The sequence below is a fragment of the Salvelinus sp. IW2-2015 genome, linkage group LG9, assembly GCF_002910315.2.
Source record: "Salvelinus sp. IW2-2015 linkage group LG9, ASM291031v2, whole genome shotgun sequence".
In the NCBI taxonomy this organism is placed as follows: domain Eukaryota; kingdom Metazoa; phylum Chordata; class Actinopteri; order Salmoniformes; family Salmonidae; genus Salvelinus; species Salvelinus sp. IW2-2015.
Genome location: NC_036849.1, coordinates 13,783,683 through 13,807,559, shown reverse-complemented (window position 1 = coordinate 13,807,559; position 23,877 = coordinate 13,783,683). Strand labels below are relative to the sequence as shown.

General features: G+C 39.9%; 2 protein-coding genes across 7 annotated transcripts in view; one reads left to right on the top strand and one right to left on the bottom strand.

Annotated features, from left to right (window-relative positions):
• Nucleotides 1-1,037: 1,037 nt before the first annotated feature.
• LOC111968606 (COMM domain-containing protein 8) lies at nt 1,038-23,364 on the bottom strand. Of its 5 annotated transcripts, none has more exons than XM_070445138.1 (6): nt 23,258-23,364; nt 14,803-14,958; nt 7,414-7,566; nt 6,962-7,117; nt 2,627-2,693; nt 1,038-2,466 (listed from the first exon to the last, which is right to left on the bottom strand). In XM_070445138.1, exons 1-6 carry the CDS (start codon nt 23,354-23,356, stop codon nt 2,396-2,398), a joined length of 702 nt encoding a protein of 233 aa, XP_070301239.1. In that variant the 5' UTR covers nt 23,357-23,364; the 3' UTR covers nt 1,038-2,395. The 5 variants fall into 5 exon arrangements, with proteins under 5 accessions (XP_070301239.1, XP_070301240.1, XP_070301241.1 ...); XM_070445139.1 differs by having other exon boundaries at nt 2,627-2,690; XM_070445140.1 differs by lacking the exon at nt 23,258-23,364 and adding an exon at nt 17,325-17,434.
• Nucleotides 22,648-23,877, top strand: part of atp10d (ATPase phospholipid transporting 10D) — a 35,249-nt gene continuing 34,019 nt past the window's right edge. For both annotated transcript variants that reach the window (XM_023994303.2, XM_023994302.2), the window contains exon 1: nt 22,648-22,857. The gene's annotated coding sequence lies outside the window, so the exon portion shown is untranslated. The remainder of the gene's footprint in view (nt 22,858-23,877) is intronic.

The window sequence follows — 23,877 nt, the reverse complement described above, 5'->3', positions numbered from 1 at the left end:
CCACTGTGTAGGCCTAATGACAAGTGCCGAATGTGGGGTTTGTAACAGATGTCTCTTTCCATTCATCAAATGGCGGGTGCATAGGACACTGTTTGGATGCTGGAATTAGTGGACGAACGTGCGCAGGTAGCCTACTTTAAGTGATTTCTTGACAATCAGATAAATGTCATGTCACATTAAAATGTAACACATTTTTACAGTTAAATTACATCTTTACTATTAGGCCCATAACATGCTGACCACACCGCCCGCCTTGTGTGCGTGAGCGTTGCAAAAGAAAATGTACACATACATGTTATTCAATAATTTAATCCAAACTGTTCGCGAACGTCTGCCCTGCAAGTCCTGCCTATCCCATCTCCTCATTCATTTTTAAGAGCATATACCCACGTGGGTGATTGTAAGATGAATGAGCTCCACACTCCAGTCCAGTTGATTGCGGTAATGCACCTTGAAGTTGGTTTCCAACCGCCATATAAAATCCACAGAAGACTGAACGAGGAGAGATTACTAGAAATTTACTAGGTTTCCCCTTTTATCTGTGGATTAATTGTTGGTGTACAGAACACACAATTTTGTGACTCAATTTGTCCAAATTCTACAAAGATCCAGCAACAAAAATAACCTTTCAGCTAAAATAACAACCCAATGTTTATATCCCAGGACAAACTACCTAGCAACAGCAAGCAAACTAGTTACATTTCCATGAATATTTCATATGTGTTTTGACCTGTCCCCAAATAAATGTTTTAAATTTCAACCTGCGTGTCCTGATCTGTCTGGTGGGGATAGACAAACTCAACATGCAGGCGCGGAGCCGGTTTGGTCATTATGTAAAACATTTTCGTGCACCCAATAGAATGCCACGGTATCATTTGCACTCTGTGTGTATTAGCTCAGGCAAGATGCACCTCTGTGGTCTCACTGCCTCTAAATATCTAGCCAATCTTGCAAGGCCAGGTTACTTCTATTAGAAAAGACTACAGTAACTGCAAATCCTGTATATGGCCAACTAGAAAACGCACTAGGTTCTCATGCAACGTGGTCTTTCTTTTTATATCTCAAAAACATTAATGCATTATAGCGTTGCCATATTGTGGTCCAGATGTGATGAATTTAGGAAAACAGGGAAAGTTAGGCCCTCCATGACTCACTACCCCCTGCTGCTGTTTTCATGCATAACATCATAGGCATGCTGACTAGTACACAGGCATACGCAAAGGAAGATTTTGCACAGTGTGATCTGTATTAAATATTCAATAGACAGATGAAAAGGGCCTTTTCAACCTTCATGGAAGGGGTATTATTTGGTCTGATATATAACGTTAGTGCAACCCTCATGGAAGGGGTATTATTTGGTCTGATATATAACGTTAGTGCAACGCCTCATGGAAGGGGTATTATTTGGTCTGATATATAACGTTAGTGCAACCCTCATGGAAGGGGTATTATTTGGTCTGATATATAACGTTAGTGCAACCTTCATGGAAGGGGTATTATTTGGTCTGATATATAACGTTAGTGCAACCCTCATGGAAGGGGTATTATTTGGTCTGATATATAACATTGCCTCTGGAGATGGATGACCTTGCCAATATTTTAACCTAGCCAATCAACAGAGATCAGGAAGAACGAGAGACAAAGAGATGAAGCCATTTCAGAGTATGGAGACAGCCCAGAGCTCTAAAGTACATTCCATTGAAGAAAAGGTCAAATAAAGGTTAAACATTCATATTTTTTTTATACAGTAATGGAATGGATTACAACAACAAAAAAACAGCAAAACAACAAGTACAAAAAAAAGACTGCTGCAGTCTTGGGAATATATCGCAGGCTGCAGTACGATTCTCTAACCTTCTCCCCAAAATGTGCACTCATTCACTCCCCCTCATGGATTTAAAAGAAATGGAATAAAAGGAATATGGTGCAACACCCACTATCCTATGCTTATACAAATTCAATGCTTTTTAATTCATTAGGGGAGTGATCGAGTACCCATTAGAGGTGAAGTGTAACGCCTCGATCACACAGACAACATCATTGCGTTTTGGTACACCAGAAGTACATTAATTTCCAATGGAACACTGCATGTGCATTGCAGCATTGCGTTGCAGAGGCAGAGGCAGTTGCAGTGCGTTCTGTGTGGTGCATGCGTTGGATTTATTGAACGTATGCATCAAATTATATGAGTAGAAGGATTGACAGAAATGGTAGCAGAAGGTGAATGTTGAACTTTTGTTGCACACATATCCATATGTTGCTGTGTACCATTTTGTGCAATGACACTGTAGGTGTGATCGAGGCGTAAGGAATCAGTGCCTAGTGGGTTGAAGGCTAAGAGTTGTTTCCCTGCATCATAGCTCAGTGTCCCTCTATGATGACATAACACGTCCCCTTAATAAGAGCCATAAATAAAAGGGCACAGTGAAATGTCCATCGACGCCATCACTTCAGCTGTAGTACCACCTGTAAGGTCACAAACACACACACTGTCAGGATACACACACAGAGGTAAAGTTTACACAGAGATGGATAGAGAGCTCTTGTGCCACAAATCCTGCTTTAGCATAGACAGCACCATTGAGGGCTTCCACCATTTTAAAGTCGTCAACTTGGTGGGACTTACTATGGGTTAACCTCTCTTGGGTACGTGAGACGTTAGCATCCCACCTCTTCAACAGCCAGTGAAACTGCTGGGCGCCAAATTCAAATACAGAAATACTCTTAATAAAAATTCAGAAAACAAAACATGGTTTAAAGATGAACTTCTTGTGAATCTAACCACGGTGTCAGATTTTAAAATGCTTTACGGCGAAAGCATAGCTTACGATTATTTGAGAACATAGCCCAGTAGACAAATCATTACAAACAGTAACCAGCGAAGTAGAACAGTTACACAAGTCAGAAATAGAGATAGAATTAATCCCTTACCTTTGATGATCTTCATATGGTTGCACTCAGCAGACATTCATTTACTCAATAAATGTTCCTTTTGTTCGATAAAGTCTCTTTATATCCAAAAACCTCAGTTTTGTTCGCGCGTTTTCTTCAGTAATCCACAGGCTAAAACGCAGTCAAAACAGGCAGACAAAAATCCAAATTGTATCCGTAAAGTTAATAGAAACATGTCAAACGATGTTTATATTCCATCCTCAGGTTGTTTTTAGCCTAAATAATCGATAATATTTCAACCGGACAATAACGTCGTCAATTTAAAAGGTAAACAAGAAACGCAATCTCTCGGTCTCGCGCATGAAAAAGCTCTGTGACACTTTAGGGTCCACTCATTCAGACTGCTCTTACTTCTTCATTTTTCAGAATACAAGCCTGAAACAATTTCTAAAGACTGTTGACATCTAGTGGAAGGCATAGAAACTGCAATTTGAGTCCTAAGTCAATGGATACTGTAATGGCATTGAATAGAAAATGACAACAACAACAAAAAACTACTTCCTGAATGGATTTTTCTCAGGTTTTCGCCTGCCAAATCAGTTCTGTTATACTCACAGACACTATTTTAACAGTTTTGGAAACTTTAGAGTGTTGTCTATCCAAATCTACCAGTTATATGCATATCATATCTTCTGGGCCCGAGAAGCAGGCAGTTTAATTTGGGCATGCATTTCATCCAAAATTCCGAATGCTGCCCTCTACCCTAGAGAAGTTAAGAAAGGAATAGAGCCTGAATTATATGATTTTTCGGGTCCGATACCGATTCAGATTTTTTGAGGGGCAAAATTTACCAATATATCTGCCGATATACTGTTTAACTTTTTAGGGATAGGGGGCAGCATTTTCACTTTGGATGAATAGCCTCCTACTCTGTCCCAGATACTAATATATGCATATTATTATTACTATTGGATAGAAAACACTCTGAAGTTTCTAAAACTGTTTGAATGATGTCTATGAGTATAACTGAACTCATATGGCAGGCAAAAACCTGAGAAAAAATCCTAACAGGAAGTAGGAATTCTGAGGCTGGTCGATTTTCAACTCATCGCCTATAGAAATCCCATGTGTTTGTTTGCACTTCCTACGGCTTCCACTAGATGTCAACAGTCTGTCAGTGGTCTGGCAGAGAGCCAGGTCCTGGTCACGCGCATTCCACATGATATCGACTTGCGTTCCATTACTTCTATAGACACAAAGGAATTCTCCAGTTGGAACGTTATTGAATATTTATGATAATAACATCCTAAAGATTGATTCTATACTTAGTTTGACAAGTTTATTCGACCTGTAATATAACTTTTTGAAGTTTTCGTCTGAAGTTTGCCTGGACCTGCACGAGCGTTTAGATATGTATACTAAACGTGCTAACAAAAGTAGCTACTTGGACATTATCGAACAAAACAATTTATTGTGGAACTAGGATTCCTGGGAGTGCATTCTGATGAAGATCATCAAAGGTAAGGGAATATTTATAATGTAATTTCGTATTTCTGTTGACTCCAACATGGCGGAGAAATGTTGTTTCTATCTGAGCGCCGTCTCAGATTATTGCATGGTTTGCTTTTTCCGTAAAGTTTTTTTGAAATCTGACACAGCGGTTGCATTAAGAACAAGTGTATCTTTAATTCTATGTAAAACATGTATCTTTCATCAAAGTTTATGATGAGTATTTCTGTTATTTGATATGGCTCCCTGCAATTTCTCCGGATATTTTGGAGGCATTTCTGAACATGGCGCCAATGTAAACTGAGATTTTTGGATATAAATATGCACATTATCGAACAAAACATACATGTATTGTGTAACATGATGTCCTATGAGTGTCATCTGATGAAGATAATCAAAGGTTAGTGATTCATTTTATCTCTATTTCTGCTTTTTGTGACTCCTATCTTTGGCTGGGAAAATGGCTGTGTTTTTTGGACTTGGCGGTGATCTAACATAATCATATGTTGTGTTTTCGCTGTAAAGCATTTTTAAAATCGGACATGATGGGTCGATTAACAAGATTTGTATCTTTCATTTGCTGTATTGGACTTGTTAATGTGTGAAAGTTACATATTTCTAAAAAATATTTTGGAATTTCCCGCGCTGCCTTTTCAGCGGAATGTTGTCAAGGGGTTCCGCTAGCGGAACGTGTGTCCTAGAAAGGTTAACAGCAGGGAACTGAAAAAGTGTAATTTTCCCACACTGTTCTCAAATTGCCATCCAGAAGAGCAATTGTCCAATAACTATGCTTCAAATGTTGATATCATACATTTTAACAATAACGACATCATGAGAATGGCAGCAAGTGTTCAGATAAGCATGAGATTCCCTTTTTTCATCCTATTTATTGAATAGCGTTATCAGTGGAGTTATCAGCCGATACCGATATAGCGTTAAAAGGCTAATATCGGTGAACCGATATATCGGTCGGGCTCTAGAAAGAACCCAGGTCAGCAGGAGGGGGTCAGCCAATTAATTACATTCCTAGGCAAACATTCCATAACTGCAGGTTGCAGTATATCACCAACATTGGCTTTATACCTGTTCAGACTATACACACTCCAGCACGGTAGCTGTTGGTATGACCATTTTTGGTTTATTTACAAACTGCCAATAAACTCAAAAGTAGAATAATAAGTTGACTACTTTAAACTGGAGATAGGCAGTACCTTTGAGGCCTATGCTGTCAAAGAAAAGATCAGTGTATATATAGGAGAAGGGCTCTCTAGGGCCGTGTCTGACGAGTTTCAGAAGAAAGTTTTTTGTTTCTGGCCATTTTGAGCCTGTAATCGAACCCACAAATGCTGATGCTCCAGATACTCAACTAGTCTGGAGGCCAGTTGTATTGCTTCTTTAAATCAGCACAACAGGTTTCAGCTGTGCTAACATAACTGAAAAAGGGTTTTCTAGTGATCAATTAGCCTTTTAAAATGATAAACTTGGATTAGCTAACACAACGTGCCATTGGAACACAGGAGTGATGGTTGCTGATAATGGGCCTCTGTACGCCTATATTCCGTTAAAATAAATCTGCCGTTTCCAGCTACAATAGTCATTTACAATATTAACAATGTCTACACTGTAATTCTGATCAATTTGATGTTATTTTAATGTACAAAAAATGTTGCTTTTCTTTCAAAAACAAGGACATTAAGTTACCCCAAACTTTTGAACGATAGTGTACATTTAAATGTGTCTACCGTGTCCACATTGTGTATAGATTCCCTATTAATGTGCTATATTCAAATGCCAGTATGCATTTTACAAACAGTAGGATAGGCAAAATATGATAACACAACAACTGATGGCTGTAGCTAACTATTGTAGCTAACTAGCCAGCTAACCTCTGTAGCTAGCAAGCAACACTAAACGGATTGCAGACGGGTTAGCATGACTCGACAAACAATTTTACATTTGCTTCTAAATATTAGCTAGCTGACTAGCATTTGAGGCCAGCAAACATGTTCCTCACACGCTAGGAACTTTTGTCCTCTAACGTTTTAATGAAAAGGTAACTCTCGGTCCCAAAACACAAGTTTTCTGGAGACTTGTGGGAGAGCTAATGAGGGGAAGTGTACAGTCAGACTATGAACTGCAGTTGGGATACGAATATGTTTCTGTATAAAAGCACTCCTGTAATATACACACAAATGTCTTCTACGACAGGGAATATGGAGAGACTGGGGGAAAAAAACATTAAGTGAATGAAGGCACAAAGGCTGGCAGAAACCACTGGCTATTGCGCCTCTGACATCAGTAGGTGTAATGATATTAGACTATTGGTGGAACTGCCATGAAAACTGTTCTCAAGCCATCCAAATCATACCCTCCACTGATGCTGGCCAAACTCAAACACACACATGCAAGCACTCACACTCATGCTTTGCATGACTATGCACCACTGAAACATTGGACAAACACACTGACACAAACGCATTCGATCGGCAATGACCCACACAAGTCAATACCCTAATAATTTGTGTATAAGTGCATGCACGTGTCCCCCCGAAGATTGTACCTTATTGGCAGCCTCCAATGAGCTGATGAGTGTTTGTAATTCCTCTCTGTTCATCTCGACAGACAGAGGCTTCAGGGCACCATTCTCCTTCACATCCAAATGGAGGTTGAGTAGAGGGGTATGGAGAGATGAGATCTTATCGCTGGACAATGCCAGCTGAACAGGGAAACAGAGAGCGAGAGAAAGGCTTAGGATTCAAATGTATAGAAATCATTGTGGTAGCAGTAGTAGTATAGGTAGTGAACCATATACCTCAGTATTTCACCCCAAATCAATGACTGATAAAGCGTAATTTCTGCATACCAAGTAAAAACACTTTTTTCATTTGACCTGTATTTAACCAAGATATTCCTTTGAGATAAAAAATATTTTTTTTTCAAGGAAGTCCTGACCAATCAGTTTCCCAATCAAACGGAGATTGTTGTCTCCACACTATAGTGCAGGGAATTCACCTTTATCTGCCAGTCAAAATCCTGGAGGGTAGAGCTGGACACGTTATTGGTCCTCTCCACCAGCGCCTGACGGATCTCCTCTCGTCTGGCCCTCAGGACAGTCAGCACGGCCTCCCCATACCCACTGCCCACGTCTGCCAATGATGCCAGCACCTGCCCAAAGCAGAAGAGGTTGGCAGTTGCAGTAATCAATAAATCACTCATACTGTATATTCAATATTATTGGCAAACTACACAGTTCAAATTCAAAATAACTTGTGTGGGATGGTACATGTAACTACCAAAATAAAGGAAACACTTCAGTAAATGAGGGATACAAAATATATTGAAAGCAGGTGCTTCCACACAGGTGTGGAGCAATTAATATCCCATAATGCTTAGGGTCATGTTTAAAAATACCAGTTGCCCATTATTTTCAGTACCATGGCTAGAAGACATCTCAGTGAATTTGTAAATGAGCATATGGGGTTTAAAGAATGTGTGTAAGTTACCAGACCTCTACCCAATTGAACACTTACGGGAGATTCTGGAGCGGCGCCTGAGACAGCATTTTCCACTACCCTCAACAACAACACCAAATTATAGAATTTCTCATTGAAAAATGGTGTCATATCCCTCCAATAGATTTCCAGACACTTGTCAAATATATGCCAAGGAGCATTGAAGCTGTTCTGGCGGCTCGTGGTAGCCCAACGCCCTATTAAGACACTTTATGTTGGTGTTTCCTTTATTTTGGCAGTTACCTGCACATTGGCCTACATTAAACAACACACATGATACACAAACTGTCAACACTGGACATACAATATTTATTAATACAACATGACTTTTGTAAATATGTTCCGCAGCTCGTCTTTCCCATCTTGTGCCACAGCTCCTGGTGATTGTGCAATGAATATCAAATGGCTGGTCTTGTTTCAGTCTGCCTGTAATTCTATTTACACATAAAACATTTAGTTTCGCAACTGAAACAGATGAGTCTGTGTCCCTGTAATATTTCATTAGTATTGTCAACTCGCTACTGAAATAACTTTGCTACTAAATTAACTCATATAGTGCCTAGAGAAAGTCTACACAACCTTTACACAGTTGTCACATTTTTCTCCCTTAAATTAAAATGTAAAAAAAAAATAGATTAAATTGGGATTTGACAGCCTACTTCACTGATTGACAGCCTAGTTCACACTTTCAAAGTGAAAGAAAAATGTATTTAAAAAATGAAGATTTATTGATTTAGTAGGTCTTCACACCCCTGACATGAGTTAATACTTGATGGAAGTACTTTTGGCAGCAATTACAGCTGAAAATTATTTTGAATAAGGTCTCACCAACTTTGCACAGCCCTTAGAGCAACATCTATTCATTGTTCTTGTCAAAATTGATCAAGCTCATTCAATTTGGTTGTAGATCATTGATGGACAGCAATAGTCCATTATTGTCGCTGATTTTCACACAGATTTAAGTCAGGGCTGAGACTAGACGACTCAGAATCACTGAACACCTCATGGAAGGCCACTCGTGTGTCTTTGGCCTTATCATTTGTTGCCCTCAAACATAAATCTATATCCTAGTGTGAGGTCTTCAGAATACTACGTTTTTCATATTTATTTTGGTCCTGACAAAACTCCCCAATCCCTGCCGGTGACAATAATAACATAACATGATGATGCCGCCACAATTCTTGAAAGTATGGAAGGTTTACTCTGTGCTGTGTCGTGTTGGATTTGCCCTAAACCGAAAGTTTTTGCAAAAAAGTGTATTTATTTGCTATGTTCTCTTAAAGTATTACTTAAATGACCATTTTGCAAAAAGGAAGGATGATTTGGAATGGATTTTTTAGCACATGCTTTCTTCTTTCCACTGTCATACAGGTCAGTAATAGGAAATGAACGCAATGTTGCTAATCCATCCACAGTTCTCACAGCTCAGCAAATGAACTCAGTGTCTGTTTTAAAATCACCTTTGGCCTTATAGTGATATCTCTGAGCAGTTCTCATTCTCTCCCATAGCTCTGTTTGGAAGAACTGACAGATCCTCTCAGTACCCAGTTGATATGTAAACACCATCAACAGCTTAATTGCCATACTTGTCAATATTCAAAGGGTTATTAAGGAATTTTGGAATTGTTTCATCACCTTCACCTGATCTGTAACTATATATACATTTTTAAAGCACTTTGGTGGCTTTGAGGTTAAATCTGTTTGAATTTTACTAAGAAAGAGGAAGTTATTCAAAAATTATCCTATTATTTTTCCCAATATTACTTTTGCACAAACGAAACTACACTGAACAAAAATATAAATGCAACACATAAAGTGTTGGTCCATCCACCTGACAGGTGTGGCTAATCAAAAAGCTGATTAAACCGCATAATCATTACACAGGTGCACCTTGTGCTGGAAACAATAAAAGGCTACGCTAAAATGTGAAGTTGTCACACAACACAAAGCCACAGATGTCTCAAATTTTGAGGGAGCGTGCAATTGACATGCTGACAGCAGGAATATCCACCAGAGCTGTTGCAAGAGAATTGAATGTTAATTTCGCTACCATAAGCTTTCTCCAATGTTATTTTAGAGAATTTGGTAGTACATCCAACCGGCCTCACAACAGCAGACCATGTGTAACCACGCCAACCTCCATATCCGGCTTTTTCACCTGAAGGATCGTCTGAGACCAGCTTCCTGGACAGCTGATGAAACTGTGGGTTTGCATAACTGAAGGATTTCTGCATAAACTGTCAGAAACCATCTCGGGGAAGCTCATCTGAGTGCTCGCCATCCTCACCAGGGTCTTGACCTGACAGCAGTTTGGCGGCGTAACCGACTTCAGTGGGCAAATGCTCACCTTCTCCAGCATGCCAGTGCCCACCGAAGTGTGCTCTTCACGGATGAATCCTGGTTTCAAATGTACCTGTATGGCGTTGTGTGGGCGAGCGGTTTACTGATGTCAACGTTGTGAACAGAGTGCCCCATGGTGGAGGTGGGATTATGGTATGGGCAGGCATAAGCTACGTACAACGAACACAATTGCATTTTATCAATGGTAATTTGAATGCACAGAGATACTGTGAAAAAAATCATAAGGCCCATTGTCGTGCCATTCATCCGCCGACATCACCACATGTTTCAGCATGATAGTGCACGGTCCCATGTCGCAATGATGTGTACAAAATTCCTGCATACTGAAAATGGCCCAGTTCTTCCATGGCCTGCACACTCACCAGACATGTCACCCATTAAGCATGTTTGGGATACTCTGGATCAACATGTACAACAGTGTGTTCCAGTTCCCGCCAATATCCAGAAACTTCGCACAGCCATTGAAGAGGTGTGGGACACCATTTCACAGGCCACAATCAACAGCCTGATCAACTCTATGCGAAGGAGATGTGTTGCGCTGCATAAGGAAAATGGTGGTCACACCAGACACTAACTGATTCTGATCCACAGCCCTACTTTTTTTTTTTTTTTTTAAAGGTATCTGTGACCAAAAGATGCATATCGGTATTCCCAGTCATGTGAAATCCATAGATTAGGGCCTAATGAATACATTTCAATTGACTGATTTCCTTATATGAACTGTAACTACGGTTGCAAAGGGTCGGAAACTTTCCGGTAAATTTCCAGAATTTTCCCGGAAATTTCCCATGGGAAGTTAAGCCCGGGAATTTGGGGAATTTTGCTTAAATTCATCAAAAAAGTTAGCTTATAACAGTGAACCTTTTTTGTGGGATACACATAAGGCAATTCTAGGTCTTGTCGCATATTTTGGTTAAACTATCCCCAATGCAATGGAATTGCAACCCTCTGCATGCACAGTGCATTCTTCCATCACATGTGCAGTGCACTCTTCCATCACATGTACAGCTGATTCTCAAGATCTTGCACATGAATGAGATGCTATTGAGCCCACACTACTACACTGTCTGAGCCAAGGACTACATGCTTTCTGGTAAGTTTTGATTACAATACTGGGTTGGGTGAATATATTTTATATGACATACATGATTTTTTGTTAACTAGTAAATAGTAGCCTACAGAAAAGTGTTTTTAAATAATTTCTAACTTGTTAACAATTTCTGCTAGTTAGTTCTTGCTACCATGTGGGGTTTAGCTTGCTTGAGCCTGCTAACTGAGGAGTGTTAATTCACATGCTTCATTTTAAAACGTTTATCTTACAAAGGAGTTGTTTAATCTATCTGTATTTATTTATTTTTTTACACATTTTTTTCTAATCTTTACAGGAAAATGCCACAGCACTGTCTGATGTGTGGAGACATTTCACTGTAGCTAATGTAGAAGGAAAAGCTGTGTACATTTGCAAATACTGTGCCAAATCATATGTGAAGAATACAACAAAGATACAGAATCATCTGGCCAAGTGCATAAAGTTCCCTCAGCGCTCACAACAGTCAACCTCTGACAAAAGTCCCTCTACTTCTATTTGAGGTGAAAATTATTAAATCAGACACCTTATCGATAGCAACAACTCATGGTCCTCCTGGAATCAGAAGTCTTTTTGACTCAATAGAGGAACGTAGTCAGAGAAATGCTGATGCTTGAGCTGTATATGCAACTGGTTCACCTCTGATGCTCACAGGCAATGTGTATTGGAAGAGATTTCTGAATGTTCTTTGCCCAGCATACACCCCTCCAACCAGACATGCTTTATCTACTCATTTGCTGGATGCAGAGTTCAACAGAGTTCAAGTGAAGGTCAAGCAAATCATAGAGAAAGCAGACTGTATTGCAATCATCTCTGATGGGTGGTTAAATGTTCGTGGGCAAGGAATAAAAAACTACATCATCTCCACCGCTCAACCAGTATTCTACAAGAGCACAGACACAAGGGACAACAGACACACCGGTCTCTACATTGCAGATGAGCTGAAGGCAGTCATCAATGACCTTGGGCCACAGAAGGTATTTGCACTGGTGACAGACAATGCTGTGAACAGGAAGGCTGCTTGGTCTAAAGTGGAGGAGTCCTACCCTCACATCACACCCATTGGCTGTGCTGCTCATGCATTGAATCTGCTCCTCAAGGACATCATGGCACTGAAAACAATGGATACACTCTACAAGAGATCTAAGGAAATGGTTAGGTATGTGAAGGGTCATCAAGTTATAACAGCAATCTACCTCACCAAGCAAAGTGAGAAGAATAAGAGCACCACATTGAAGCTGCCCAGCAACACATGTTGGGGTGGTGTTGTCATCATGTTTGACAGTCTCCTGGAAGGGAAGGAGTCTCTCCAAGAAATGGCCAAATCACAGTCTGCTGATATGGACAGCCCCATCAAGAGGATCCTTCTGGATTATGTATTTTGGGAGAGTGGTAAGCAGCCTGAAACTCCTGAAACCTATAACAGTAGCCATTTCACGGATTGAGGGAGAAAATGCCATCCTGTCTGATATTCAGACTGCTTGAGAAGAAATCTGTACTGCCCTTCCCACTTCACTGTTGCTCCAAGCAGAGGAAACTGCAGTTCTGAAATACATCAAAAAGCATGAAGACTTCTGCCTGAAGCCCATTCACGCCGCAGCATACATGTTGGACCCCAAGTATGCTGGCAAGAGCATCCTGTCTGGTGCAGAGATAAACAAAGCCTATGGTGGCATCACTATCGTGTCTTGCCACCTTGGCCTGGATGAGGGAAAGGTTCTTGGCAGTCTGGCAAAGTACACTTCCAAGCAAGGGCTTTGGGATGGAGATGCAATATGGCATATTGTGCCAACATATATGTCGTGCCAACATATATCATCAGCCACCTGGTTGAAGGGACTTTGTGGATCTGATGCTCTTTCCCCTGTTGCCTCCATCATCCTTGTTTGGGAACACACACACACACACACCAAAGCACGCAACAGGCTGACCAAAGGGTTGAAAAATTGGTGGCCATCCGGGCAAATTTAGGTTTTTTGAGCCTGACAACGAGCCATCCTCAACAAGGTTGGAAAGTGACAGTGAAGATGAGGCCTCAGAGACTGATGTTCAAGAGTTGGACATTGAGGAGGTCCAGGGAGAAGACATGGAAGCCTGAGAGGAAGACAACCAAAGCTTTAGTTTCTAGACTATCATTTTACAGATGTATGTTGAAAACGTTTTTGGGAGATGTGATGGATCATTGGGGATCATTCAATATTCCCTTTCTTTGGTTATTCAGCGAAATCATCCCATGTGAAGAGTCAACTCATTTAATTAAAGTTCAATTCGTAACTATATAGTTTTTAAAATTTCTATTGGAAGGATTTAATCATTTGCAATTATGTCTACTTATGATAAGGTAAAAGGTGTATGTTTCTGTCTCCATATGATATGGTAAATAAATCCAATACAAAAAACATCTACATTTAAATGATATTACTACTAATTTGCATATATTCCCGTTAATTCCCACGGAAAGTTTCCACCTATGAATATTCCCCAAAATGTGCAACCCTAACTCAGTAAAATCGTTGACATTTTTATATGTTATTTTGTTCAGTGTAATTGCGTGATTTTTTCAGAAAATATTTGTTTTTTAAAACGTATTTAGATGTGCCACAAAGGGGTGTGTAGACCTTTGCAATCAAGATATCTTATTTTTCTCTCCTTAAATATTGAACATTAAAAAAATTAAATAAAAATGCTTTGAAAGTGTGGAGTAGGTTGTGTAGATCTGGCACTGTATGTAACGTTTATCAATTGAAAATGTAGGCCTGGGTGTTAGCATTGAATGTTACTAAGCCGTGCCAAAGATACATTCTAGGGGAACACAGTAGTCTGATGCCTGGTTGAACTTTCAATGGCCCCTGCTGTCAAGAGTCAGAAAACAGATAGTAGATATCCCAGCAGAGTCTGAAACCTGACGCCTGCCTTCCACCGGAGTGGCAAACACACTGAAACCTGAGACCAACACAGTGTAAACACCTGACACACCAAATCCACTGTCTACTTTACAGGCATAACAAAACACAACATACCACACACTGCAGCCCTCACAGAGGGGGTGCCCATTGCCCACTTTTGTTCTAGCCCAGCAATAAAACACATGGTTCAATCAAAATGTACACCCCCTGAGCATCCCTCGGGAATGGATTGAGAAACATTGACCAAACCAAATACTCTTCACACTCCTTACAAATCCAATACACTGCCGGTATACAAAATACATTGCAGCCGTCAAGAGGCGCTACACAAACCTAATACACACTGAAGGGCCCAACACAATATAACTGTCAAAAAAAAACTCACAAACCAGTGAGCCACTGCATTGCACATCTTAGAAACCCAACTCCCCTCACATCTAAGTCAAGGGCCAGTCATGCATGGAACATGACTCTAGGTCAAACATTATTGATAAAACTCAAAAGACTGCTCCAAACTCACTGACTATGGTCTCACCTCTTCGTTTGGGGTCTTCTTACCCACGGCGAGCCGGAACAGAGAGGAGAGGGAGTCGAGGAGCTCCATCCATTCTACAAGGGTCCACGTATTACCGTAGTCTGCCATCCGAGGGGGCTCCCGCCCACACACACCGTCTACCACCCAGTGTAATAGCTGGAGGAGAGAAAGTGTGTATCATCATCATCATCTTGAAAAAATGTATTGCGGTCCTTTTGTAGCCTATGCTGGGATTTAATCTATCTACCCAAAACAAGTCAGTAAACAATGCCATGCCCATGTTTGTGTGGCGGTCATAGTGTTTTTGAGTAACCGACTTATCTGTATGCTTTGGATTCACAATCAAGCATCATGCTCCCTCTGCTGTTCAATTGTTGGTTCAGCATGTGCTTATAACAATGAAACACTTTGCCAAATCGACCCCTAACACTTGCGTGCCAGCTAATGGAAAATGTATTTTATTAATGACATTTTCCTCCTACAATGGCCTGTTGCTATGTAGCTACACATTGTAAAGGTGATATGTGAATGGTTCCATACAGCCGTTACACCTTAGCTACTGTAAAGTGTAGCATGAAAGGTTTCAATTAACCTGTTCTTGGTGATACTTTGTACGTTCTCAATTCAGGAAAAAAGTATCATATAATTCTGTGCCTCGTTGCATGTGGTTCTACAAAAATCAGAGAACACATTCAGAAAAATCCATGTTCTGTACCACACGAAGAGGTTCCTCGCCGTGTTAGCTGCCACGCAACTAAGTCAAAGTGAAAGTCATCCAGTAAAATAATACTCTAAAAGTATGCGGGTTTTAAATATACTTAAGTATCAAAAGTAAAAGAACAAATAATGTCACATTTCTTATATTAAGCAAAACAAACAGCACAATTTTCTTGGGACACACTCCAACACTCTTCTTTACAAAATAAGCATTTGTGATAATTGAGTCTGCCAGATCAGAGGCAGTAGGGATTACCAGGGATGTTCTCTTGATAAGTACGTGAATTGGACCATTTTCCTTTCGTGCTAACCATTCGAAATGTAACAAGTACTTTTGGGTGTCAGGAAAAATGTATGGCGTAAAAAGTATATGATTTTCTTTAGGAATGTAGTAGAGTAAAAGTAAAAGTAAAAAATACAAATAGTAAAGTAGGCCTACAGATCGCCCCCCAAAACTACTTAAGTACTTTAAAGAATTGTTGCTTAAGTATTTTACACCACTGCTAATGACTGTCCATCTCATGTTGTTTTTCTAAATTAGTTGTCTTTTTGTGTGCTTTGAGGTTCTTTGAAAAGCGCTATATAAGTAGAACACATTCTTCTTATTATGATCATTTCCCAGCATCTATGCTATGCAGCCACGTGTAGAAGTAGATGACAGCATGTCACACAGTGTGACCAAAACAAAGAGCTACACCAGTGGAGGCTCCTCAGCGGAGGACTATCCTCCTCAGTGAATAGCAAAAATAAAATAGTGAAACATTAAAAAAGCTATTCTTTTTAGATAAAACTATACTAAATATATTCACGTCACCAAATAATTGATTAAAAAACACTGTTTTGCAATGAAGGTCAACAGTAGCCTCAACAGCACTCTGTAGGGTAGCACTATGGTGTAGCCGGAGGACAGCTAAATTCCGTCCTCCTCTGGGTACATTGACTTCGATACAAAACTCTAGTAGGCTCGTGGTTCTCATCCCCTTCCATAGACTTAAACATTAATTATGACAACTTCCAGAGGATGTCCTCCAACCTATCAGTTCTTGCAGCATGAACTGAAAAGTTGTTCACCCAATCAAAGGATCGGAGACTGAATGTTGGCATTTATGATACTGTCTTCGTTATTGATATGGGAAAAAGTGTATCCTAAAGAAGAGGTTAGTTAAAAAAACTAAAACTTTAGTGGCTAAAGTGTAACAACTGTACTACGGAAGCATTCACATATCGCTCCTCTTTTCAGTTTGCTGCAGCTAGCGACTGGAACGAGCTGCAACAAACGCTCAAACTGGACAGTTTTATCTCAATCTCTTCATTCAAAGACTCAATCATGGACACTCTTACTAACAGCTGTGGCTGCTTTGTGTGATGTATTGTTGTCTCTACCTTCTTGACCGTTGTGCTGTTGCCTGTGCCCAATAATGTTTGTACCATGTTTTGTGATGCTACAATGCTGTGTTGCTGCCTTGCTATGTTGTCGTCTTAGGTCTCTCTTTATGTAGTGTTGTGATGTGTGTTTTGTCCTATATTTATATTGTATTTATTTAAACAATTAAATCCCAGACCCCCGTCCCCGCAGGAGGCCTTTTGGTAGGCCGTCATTGTAAATAAGAATTTGTTCTTAACTGACTTGCCTAGTTACATAAAATAAAAATATCACCGTTGCTATGTAAAAAGTGAATGCATGCACGGGTTCTCCTGATATTGCATTGACTAGCTCCAGGACTGTGCTGACAAAATGCAGCACATGTATGAATCAAACATTCAAGGAAATTACAGTAAAGATTGCACTTTTCAATTATGCTTACTTTTGGACATTCTTCAGAAGGTAATTTGCCAAGTAAATGTACCATGTTTTGCTGTCAAGTTCCGCTTTCCGTGTTTAACGTCACGAATCAGCTGATAGTGGTCACGTGTGGGGCGTATTATACATTGGACTCTTGCAATGAGGTTTATACCGGTAAAGGTATTTTTGAACAATCAGCCTATGGAAAACATTTTATTTAAAAAAGTGCGCTGAGCTCGTATTGAAACAGTCTCTTAGTCCGGCAAAATTCTATAATATTATTCCACGCGCCACAATGCATGTAAAACGTTCTGTAAAGCTTCAGCTGACACAAATTTCACTTCCTTTGCATTATATGTTTATAAAATCGGGTTCTTTCTTGGAGGATTATTAAAGTGAAAACAGAAGTGCTATGGTGAAACTAGATGACATGTCCAGCAGTAATGCACAGGACAGCGTTGTTTGCACAACACTGGGATTTTGAATATAACCCTCTGGTCCAGGAACAATGTAATCTTCAAAATAAAAGTATTAACTCATGTAAATGAAAGTGATTCACACACAGTAATGTCTATTTACAGTAACATCGTTTGGCAGGCCTGAAAAAAATGTAATGTAACTGAATGAAAGACCCATCTCTGGTGGGCAATGGTGTTCCAGCTCTTTACACCCAGGAACAAAACGAATTATCTTGTGACATCAAAAGTTGTTTTTTGGGTGGCATTTTAGCTAACCCTAACCATTTTCATAAACTTAACCTAATTCTCCTAACCTGCTATGTTAATGCTCCTAACCTGCTGCGTATGTTCTCCTAACCTGCTACACAAAGTTAAATCTGACATTAATTCGACAAAAGCTGTATTCCTTCCATGACCTCTTAACCCCTACCCTAACATGAACCATTTCACATTTATCAGTGGGGTAATCGGGCTCCCGAGTGGCGCAGCGATCTAAGGCACTGCATCTCAGTGCTTGAGAAGTCACTACAGACACCCTGGTTCGATTCCAGGCTGTATCACAACCGGCCATGATTGGGAGTCCCATAGGGCGGCGCACAATTGGTCCAGGTTTGGCCGGGGTAAGCCATCATTGTAAATAAGAATTTGTTTTTAACTTACTTGCCTAGTTAAATAAAGGTTAAATAAAAATAGAAATAAATTCTGTTTATAAATGTTTATAAACAAAGTAAAATGCAATCGTTACTGTAATTTCCTTGAATGTTTGATTCATAAATTACTGAATGATCTACAAATAATAATGGGTCACTATTTTATTTATGATGACAGGTGATTTGTAAATCAGTCAGTCGGCAGTTGCCTGCAATCATTTTGATGCTCTCGAACACAACCAATGCCTAACCCCTAACCTTAAATCAAATCAAATCAAAGGGGCAGTAGTTGTTACATCGATTTTTTGACATAAAAATGAATTATATGTAAACATTGATTATTGAAGAATATAACTTATAAATGCCTCATGAGTTGTCATACCCAATCAGAACCCAAAATAAAATCTTGCTTTACTCCAATATTTATAAACAAAGTAAATGTAAACAAATATGTTATTGCCTAAAACAGTGGTTCACAAACTTTTTATAGTGCTCTTTATTTAGCCATCTTACATATAAAACCTTATTTGTTCATAAAAAATTGTGAATAACTCACCACAGATTAATGAGAAGGGTGTGCTTCAAAGGATGCACATAAAAAATAAATTTAGTTTTCATGCTAGAGAGAGCCGAGAATCCACTCTCACATAGGTACTTGGTTGCACAGGGCATCAGTGTTTTAACAGCACGTTTTGCCAAGGCAGGATACTTTGAGCGCAGCCCAATCCAGAAATCTGGCAGTGACTTCTGATTAAATTCTAGTTTCACAGAACCGCTTGTTGCAATTCCGATGAGGCTCTCAAGTTCAGATATCGGTAAGTGGACTGGAGGCAGGGTATGAAAGGGATAACGAATCCAGTTGTTTGTGTCATCCGTTTCGGGAAAGTACCTGCGTAATTGCGCACCCAACTCACTCAGATGCTTCGCTGTATCACATTTGACATTGTCCGTAAGCTTGAGTTCATTTGCACACAACAAATCATGCAAAGATGGAAATACCATTGTGTTGTCCTTGTTAATGCAGACAGAGAAGAGCTCCAACTTCTTAATCATAGCCTCAATTTTGTCCCGCACATTGAATATAGTTGCTGAGAGTCCCTGTAATCCTAGATTCCGATCATTCAGGCGAGAAAAAACATCACCCAGATAGGCCAGTCGTGTGAGAAACTCGTCATCATGCAAGCGGTCAGACAAGGGAAAATTAGTCAGTAAAGTTGGTCAGTAAAGAAAACTTTAAGCTCGTATCTTTATTAAACATTTTTTGTCAATACTTTGCCCATTGATAACCAGCGCACTTCTCTATGCTGTAAAAGTGTTACATGGTCGCTGCCCATATCATTGCATAGTGCAGAAAATATATAAGAGTTCAGGGGCCTTGCTTTAACAAAGTTAACCATTTTCACTGTAGTGTCCAAAACGTCTTTCAAGCTGTCAGGTATTCCCTTGGCAGCAAGAGCCTTTCGGTGGATGCTGCAGTGTACCCAAGTGGCGTCGGGAGCAACTACTTGCACGCGCGTTACCACTCCACTATGTCTCTCTGTCATGGCTTTTGCACCATCAGTACCAACACATCTTGACCACCAAAGTCCATCTGTCTGTTGACTCATCCAGGTGTAACACACATAATTCACTGGCTTGTATGTGAAGCAGTAATTGTTTCAAAACATCTCCTGCCATGTCACTGATGCATCATGAAACAGTGTTGTTTGATGAAGGCATTGTCTGTATAGTTTTTTTATTTTTCAAATTGGCATGTTTTGTTTCTAAATGTCTGCTCAAGAGTCAAGGTTTCATCGAGTTATGAGATAGTACTTTTGCACATATAACACACTGTGGCTGAGGAAAGGCACAATTCCCAATATAACTGAACCCCAAATAAATGTAGTTCTCATTATAGTTGTGCCTCTTCGATGGTCCAACATCCCTGTCTGTTGTTAGGTGCTTTCCCAGGTAAGGGGGCAGTAGCTCTTCTGCTGCATCAGATTCACAACTGTCAGTGACCATAACAAATGTAGAATTACTGATGCTAGTGTAACAGTTGTTAAAGTACTGTGTGAATTTCACCAGGTTCATATATTTATATGTCATGTTGATTTGTTATTATGCATGCCTGCATCCTGGGAGTAGGGGAGTGTGTACTTACGTTTTGCCCTGCGTGCATCCTGGGAGTAGGGGAGTGTGTACTTACGTTTTGCCCTGCGTGCTCAAATCATTTTGATGCACTATGAGAGGTAGGCAGGCTTTTTCTGTCGTCTTCAGAAAAGTTTGATTATTTTAAGCACAAAGTAATACACACAGTGTTTTGTTCATGAATAATGTTGTATATTTAGAGGCTACTCATAAGTGGATGGTATTGTTAATATGCACTTGTAATTGTACTTTTTAGGATGATATCAACATTCTGAATTCAACATGTGGTTGTGCTAAGGTATTAGCAGGCTATTGTATGTGTGAACGATGGCTAGCTCCTCAAATGATCCCAGTCCCTTGTATTGTGCATCTGTTGTAGAAAGAGGCGACGATTCACAGAACACATGTGCTCTACAAATGTTTTCTTTTGGATGCAGGATGCAGAGAGGGAATTCTGCTTCTGATCTCCAAAGTCCACGTCTATAGTCTCAATCAACCACACACAACGCAGAGTTACAGCGGTGCAGTACAGCACCGGTTACACTAGCATTGGATGTGCTCGTGGAAGCAGAACAGCTTGTGTCGTCGACAGGTGCAGGTGTAGTACTGCTGGTAGTAGCAGTACTACCATTTGAGCTGGTATGTGTCTCTATGGACGCGGGCCTTACTTTTTTTAACCATTTTTACATTTTCGCGCAAACGGAATGAGCAGCAGCTACGTTTGGCTACATACGGACCGTTAGTGGAATTCCCGCGAGACAGTTAATGTGATTGCATGTTAATTATTTGACTAAGCTACCTGTATTTGACATTGTTTTGTTATTTCGCTGAACACTAACGTAAACTCACCCCATTCCGTACAAATGTGCGTAACTGCGACATTCAAACGATGCTACAAAGAAAACTAATGGGACTGTAGCGACTGTGTTGACTTCAAAATCGGGGGTGTGAACTAGGTTTCTATTCAAGCGTTGATCGACATGGTAATGGCTCTATAGTATTGGAGAAAAGTTGAAAAAACTTACCCTCTGTTACATCTTGACGTGTCATGTCGTAACGTACAGCATGCATAAAGCAACTATTTCTGTCTTACAATCTCTCCACCAGGTGTAGCACTTCTCTCATCGTTTAAAAACAAGAAATGGACAGTGACGGGGGTAAGGGGGGATACCTAGTCATTTTTTTCGTCATCATTGCTTGCGATCATCATTCTCAAAGCCGCTGTTTACTTCTAAGATCACTTTAGCACCGCCCTAAAAACCCGATTCAAATTCGACACAAACCTTCAAATAGGTATGTAATGACATATTATATAAACTCTTTATAGTGTTTTATTTACATTTTAGAGGCGATAAGGTGATAAGTTGGACAGATCGAGTGAAAAAAGCAATTTTCCCACACGACATCTGTCCTTCTCACTATCACGCATTAGTTTCGCTTCCCCACCCGCCATTTTTAAAAAGACCCGACGGGGCTCATTGCCTGCTTGAATTATGCAGAAACGGGCAGTGTTTAGGTCATGTAATTGATTTTGTTGGAAAGGGGAGAAATTGTGCTTTACAATGGTATTGACATTACAGTTGATCTGGAAGTATTACGTTTTTGGGGCGCTAAAATAAGGGCAATTGTACGGACCAAGGCGATGTACGAGTTTATGTTAGATGGTTTAATTTTATTTTTGGTAGTGAAACGAGGCTACTCAGGCGAGAAAAAAACCTCACCCAAATGTATAGCCCTTTTGGAAAATATAAATGGACTGTTTGAAAATGTGAAGAATTGTTTATTTTTAAAATGTGAATCACATTTTTATTTGGCGTACCCCTGACGGCATTGCCATGGTTAAAACTACAATTTCAGACCATGAAGAATCAGTGGTCAGTCCTTGCATCAATAGCTCTGTCTTTGAGAGTGGTTACATCCATCCCCCTTTAAAAAAAAATCTAAACAGGGGTGGGCAGGTCTCTTTGTCATTGTTTCAACTGCTGAGTGACGCTTTCAAAGAGCATTTTTGTTTTTTTTGTCATTGTTTCAACTGCTGAGTGACGCTTTCAAAGAGCATTTTTGTTTTTATACACTTTTACGCTATAGACAAGTGTGACTTTGTGGCTGTGGTAACAAGTGCAAACCCAAGATTCTTCACCCACATCCTGGTTAGTGCTGCTGCGCAAGTTATTTATTTTTTAACAAGATCTGCGCAAATATGAATATGACCTACTTTACATTCTTAAGATCGGTAATGTGATCACTACGGATTTTTGTTTTGTTTTTAAGAACGACAAATGTTTACTGTTGCACAGGGAACAATGCATACTACTGGGTAAGTTCCTGAAATATTTTCGCATCTGTTTTCTTTGCAACTCTGGGTGTAACGCGGGGCACGATATAAAGAGCAATAGTAATGCTAGCGTCTTTTTGTATGGCGGAACTCCGCCATGGCTCTTTGGTCAAAGCCTACAGTATACTTCTATTACAACATTCTATACGTGATACACGTGATCGAGGGATACTACAGTGTGTAGTAAAATATGCTACAGAATTACTACATAAAGTATTGTAGTATTTTATTGTAAACTGCATAATTTTTTTCGTGTGGGCTTCACAACTTTGAAGCATGTATGTAATCAAAACATGCACAAAGACGTCATAATTATTCAAGTTAACTGACCTGATCTAGAACAAAACATATAATATATCCTAAACGTGTGTCAACCTCAGACCTTATTTTCGGCGTTTATTCCAAAACCGCATTCTTTCCCAATGAATTTCACACGAGAAATGGCTGAACCAGAGAGTTTCCAAACCCAGAGGCGCAACATCGCGAAACTTCCGGAAACGCTTGCGAAAAACCCAAAACAGACGAGGCCGGGGTTTGGGGTTTGAGAAGTCGGTGAGAGAAGTAGAAAAATATTCCTTAGTTGTTAATTTTCTTGAAATCTAAAGGCACAACCTAGATTCGAACCAATGTTTTGAGTAGTTGAACAAGTTATTACTCCAACCTTGTGGAAGTGACAAACTGACACGTTTTAATTTTTGTCAAAAACAACTATATCAGAGTGCCTTTGATTTTACAACGTGCACATGCGCAGTTTGGCGCGAGACGACTATTAGACCAGATGACGTGATTCTGCGCATGAGTGTAGCTAGCCAACATCTACATGACATCGCCAACAAGTGTGATCGGGATTTCTATTGGAGAAGCAGTTTTTGCCTATCTTCATGCTTTATTGTTTTTGGCTGAACGAACCAGAAGCAACTCATTTTCGTGTTTTAGAACTACAAGCTAGCGAGCTCATGGTAACGAAAGATAACGTTACCAGATTAGTTAACCTACGTTTAA